Source organism: Oratosquilla oratoria, chromosome 35 (assembly GCF_046742065.1).
Source record: "Oratosquilla oratoria isolate Oo_2021 chromosome 35, ASM4674206v1, whole genome shotgun sequence".
In the NCBI taxonomy this organism is placed as follows: Eukaryota; Metazoa; Arthropoda; class Malacostraca; order Stomatopoda; family Squillidae; genus Oratosquilla; species Oratosquilla oratoria.
The window spans coordinates 9,304,669-9,309,668 of record NC_134811.1 but is presented as its reverse complement, the minus strand read 5'-3'; the positions used below and the strand labels follow the sequence as shown (position 1 = coordinate 9,309,668).

At 40.1% G+C, this 5,000-nt stretch overlaps 1 protein-coding gene across 1 annotated transcript in view; it reads right to left on the bottom strand.

Moving 5' to 3' along the window:
• LOC143018508 (uncharacterized) overlaps positions 1–5,000 on the bottom strand; it is a 24,948-nt gene that overhangs the window by 5,537 nt on the left and 14,411 nt on the right. The window contains exons 2-3 of the mRNA XM_076173912.1: positions 4,885–5,000; positions 3,234–3,416 (exon numbers count right to left, since the gene is read on the bottom strand). The exon at positions 4,885–5,000 is cut by the window's right edge and continues 15 nt beyond it. Of these exons, the coding sequence (XP_076030027.1) occupies positions 3,234–3,416; positions 4,885–5,000 (299 nt within the window). The remainder of the gene's footprint in view (positions 1–3,233; positions 3,417–4,884) is intronic.

Genomic DNA, 5,000 nt, shown 5'->3' with positions numbered 1-5,000 from the left:
TTGGATCAGAGTTCACCCACACGTCAATGGTCCCCTCGTGTGCGTTTACAACAACTAATTACGGTTCTGGAGCAAACCGCGCATCGGTCGTCTTTAATGATATGTCTGTGTTAGAGGCCTATGCACCGTACACCCGAGGTGAAGTTGGGAAGAATTATCGCCCCATTTCTCTGCCATGCGTTGTTGTGTGCCGCGTGTCACATTGAGTTTCTCATTCGTCTGGCAGTATGTGGACCCAGAACTGATCCCAACGGCTACTATAGTCTTGCGCCTCAAGGAGTCCGTTCAGTGTGGTATACGTCGTGATTTACTACTAGCCAATCTGCCAAATCAGCCTTAGTACATGACTCTTATTTTCCAAACATGTTGTATTTTATTTTTATTCCTTATATAGGAAATAAAGCTGTATTGTGCAATGAATATCACTTTTTAGGATTATAACAACAATTACCTATACCCCGATCCCACCTGTCTCACCTGTGACGCCTCGACGTGGCAACATGGGAGAAAAGCGCCGTTGCCACGCGTCAGAATTTATTCAGATCGTTGCTACAAACCTAACAAGTATATATACATAAAAAAATCAAATAGCACATAAATGGGAAATAAGAGAGAGAGAGAGAGAGAGAGAGAGAGGGAGAGAGAGAGAGAGAGAGAGAGAGAGGCTAAAGTTGATTTGGCAGAATGGCTAGTAATAAATCACGGCGTATGTCACACCCTGAACGGACTCCTTGAAGCGCACAGGCTATAGTGACTGCTACTTGCCCTGGCAGTCTCAGCAGAGTTGACATATGGCTTCAATCGCAGGTAATTGCTTCCTGGCCTGAACCCGTCACCTTCTTTGCTTACTTTCATTCCTAGTTACTTCAATATCAAGGGTTCTCTCTTTGTAGTATTGTTTCTGTGAAGGTATTACACCTATTTCGCACTGCCCTTACATGTCGAAGGGTATTTACCCTTTTACTTTTGAGGCATCTTTCTGTTTTAAGGCGCTCCAAAAGCTCCTTTGACAAATTTTGTTAATCGGAATTCAAATTGTAAGAAATGCGTCCTTCGTCAACAGACACCTTGAGGAAAAACTCGTTTTGAGTATGAGGCCCCAGGTCGAGGTCTAAGTTGAAGTTTCTCTCAGATACGTTTGAAGTTCCTTCGGCAACTGTTTGGGGATTCGACCCCATTTATAGGGTGTGTGTAGAAGTTGGGGATGAGGGAGAGGCACAAGACTTCCCAGGTTGCAGAGATGATCTCTGGGAAGCTGGCTCCACGTTTCATCTGTAACGAGATCTCGCTGGAGTTATTAGTAGGAAGACAGACTTCCCATTTCGTAATGTCAACGATTCTGCCCAAGCAGAGAAGTTCGGCGCGCTTGCGAATTTTCTGCATGTTTATCCCCAAACTTATCCCATTTTTTTTCTCTCTTGGCGGTTATCTTTCGCCTGCATTTCCACGGTTTCACGATAAGGAGGTGGTTCTGACAGAGAGAGGAGGAGGCAGAGAGGGAGAAGGAGAAGGAGGAATAGGGAATGGCTTCTTGAGTCGACAGGCAAGCGAGTAGCATGACCTAAATGGCGCCAGCTTCCGCTAATTGTGTGTGCTAGTTAGTCTATGAGGGAATGGGACGGCGTACCCTGGTCATTACAGAGTCTTTTTTTTTTTTTCCCTCTTTAACTTCACCCATTCACATAGTACGACGCTCGACCTTTCTTGATCCCATTTTGTGATTAGCGGTCCCTTTCATCTACATTAAAGGTAGTCATACAAGGGGCGGCAACACCCTTGATGCCGTTCATTGCGTCAAACAGTTCTTCTTTTGACACAAATCTTGCTACTGTACTTAAGGAACTGTGGTTGTTTTTGTCAGAAAAAAACGAAGATGTCAGCCTTTTCCCCAGTGTTATGCCGCTGCTACATTTTCTTTGCTAGCATATATACATATATATATGTATATATATATATATATATATATATATATGTATATATATATAAATATATATATATATATATATATATATATGAATTTATATATATTTATATATATACATATATATAAATATATATATATATATATATATATGTATATATGCTAGCAAAGAAAATGTATATATTCCTTCTTTTTCAAAGTCAGTTCCCGCCCCTTGATGTTCCATATATACGGACTGTCACTAAGTGGTGAGAGGGAATCGAATTCCGTTATAACCCAAAAGTCGTTGCGGACTTACACTAGGTGTTGTTGACTGCTGTTATCATACAATAGGAGCTACGCAGCTTCTGAGTTCTGAAGAATAGTCACCATAAAAATAGGCATAGAAAAAGAGATAAAGATGCTTTATTACGGCGGGCAGGGTAGCTCGTCAGTAAGTCAAGAAGTAATAAGGCGGAAGGCTCTTGACCACTTTGTTTAGGTGTAATGGGTGAGGTGAGTTACCCCAAAATTCAGAAACGTACTCTATACAATAGTCAGCAGCTGAGCTGGAGTTAGGAAATGTTTAAAGTCCAAGAATGATTAAAGTGTCAGAAGGAAGAAGAACTGGTATAGTTTTGTAGAAGACTATGTCAAGTGGACAAGTAGAGAAATTGAGTTTTGATGGAGTTGAATGTCACTAGGTTTTCTCTACCACAATAGATGATAGAAAGGTCAGAAGTCAGGTGTTCGGCTGCGACCCTCCTACAAGCTCAGTCTGAAAAGGATGCCCGGAAATTCTGAAGAATGACGTAGGAAAAAAGTAGAGCCAATATGATCAGAGCGCATAGGAGAAAATGTGTGTTGAAGTCGGTCCTCTGTGAATGAGGGGGGGGGGGGAGTAGAAGATAGAACAGAACCTGTGCAAAGCCAGATGATAATGACATGGAAGAAGCGGTGATAGTCTACAACAGCAGCTATAGAAGGTAGTGGCAAGGATCCTATGCCAGGAGGCGCGTAGCAATCCCCAAATCCGATAGCTTTGCCCTATGCATTTGGACTGTTGGGACAGGTAACAATCACTGCTGCGAATGGGAGAAAAGAGCAGCATTCGAACCCACAACTAAGCTATTGCGAGACCAGCACGCTTCAGATTACGCCACCAGCGTTCTAAAGAAAGATTGGAAAGAAAATCAGAAAAGTGCGGGGAGAATAAGAAAGAGAGATAGAGATAGAGAGGACGAGAAAGAGGGATAGATACCTTGTGAGTATAAGTTAGAAATTAAATATTCATTCCAGACTGTCAAATGTTTTCGAAATGTCTGGTTCTTACCGGGCATGTTTGAGACCACCATTGTGACGCCGTGGGTGTTGAAGAGTCTTCTGGCGAAGGGCGCTGGGATCAGGTTGCTCATCATATTAAGGGAGAAGTAGTTGACCACTACGTCTGGAGAACTCTTGAGGTACTCTAGTCGTTCACGCACGGACTGATAGCGTGATATGGGAGGGCAGCCACCTGTAGAACATTAAGAACAATGAGGTATACGTCACGTTATGCGCAGGTCACATCGTCTATGAGTGATATCATTATTATCGTTGGCAGAAAGATTCATCTCTTCCTCCTGTACTCATATATTTCTGATCTGGTCGCTTGAATTCTCGCCTATCGTTCAACGGAGAATGTCACGACAACATGGAATTCTGTTGTTGTCTAAAGACAGCTTCTCCGTAGAGAACATACGTGGATTCTAACAATGAAATGGGTGAACGTAAACATTTCAGCGGTTTGCATAAAAAAGAGTAAAAAAGGAAAGAAATAAAAATATATACATACATATGTAATGTATATATACATGCATATATACATTATATATGTGTCTGTATATATATGTATATATATATATATATATATATAAACAGGCACATATATAATGTATATATATATGCATATGTATATATGTATATATGTATATATATATGTATATATGTATATATATATACACATATATATGTACATATATATATATATATATATATATATATATATATGTACATATATATTTATATATATATAAATATGTACATATATATGTATATATATATATATATATATATATATATACAGTATATATATATATATATATATATATATATATATATATATATATATATTCTAGTGTGTTTTAGGTGCATGAGTTGCTTTGTGATGGTTACGCCTCCAGTTCTTTGTGTACTGGTTTGTCGTGAGTGTAATGCAACTGAAGTGGAACCATGAATGCCATGTGTTGCATCTGATGAACAGTTTTAAAAAAATATTGACTCTCTACATGTTAGGTATGTGAATGGGCTTTGGTTGATTTCCGTGTCTGCCTATCATGTGAAAAAGTTGAGTAAAAGAGTTGGAGATAGTTGGAGTGAAGCGGAGAGTGTGATGGTGCATGAGCGTTGTGCCTAACGTAACTATTAGGATTATTACTATCTTTGCTGTTAGTCTGACGGACATCCAAATTAAATTTTATTATAACTGTCCATATCATGTTTATGAGTATTATCACTGAATCAGATATAAAAAGTACTGATATCTCTATTACTTTTGTAGAACACTTGTAGCTGTGAAGACAGCCAGATTTCAAAGGATGACAATTTTCTGTTAAATTTGGTCTGTTTTGCAAATTCTCTTCTTTCTCACCAGGCACCTGTTTTGTAATCATACCCGGCTGATAGATTCTTATAAGGATCACCATCCTCCTCCCCTCCACTCGCCAGGTCTGTTCTCAATCTTGTCGCCATCTCATTCTGAGACGACCAACTGGTCTCCTCCTTGGAATTTCCCCAACTTAACCTGATTGAGAACTGCTTTTGTCTGAGGACGGATTTCTAAAGTGAAGTAAATCGTGTGGCATGGTTAAAAAAGGAAAGAAGGAAAGACAAAAAAAGAAAAAGAAAAAATCAAGTGTGTCACCCGACTGACGGATTGGGCATACCTGTGGGGATCTCAGTGGTGCAGAGTGAGATGTGGTTGGCCAGAGTGGTGTAGTCGAGGGGGTTCGTTACGTCGACGGGGATGACCGCGGTAGTCCAGAGGGCCGGCTTCTCGCCC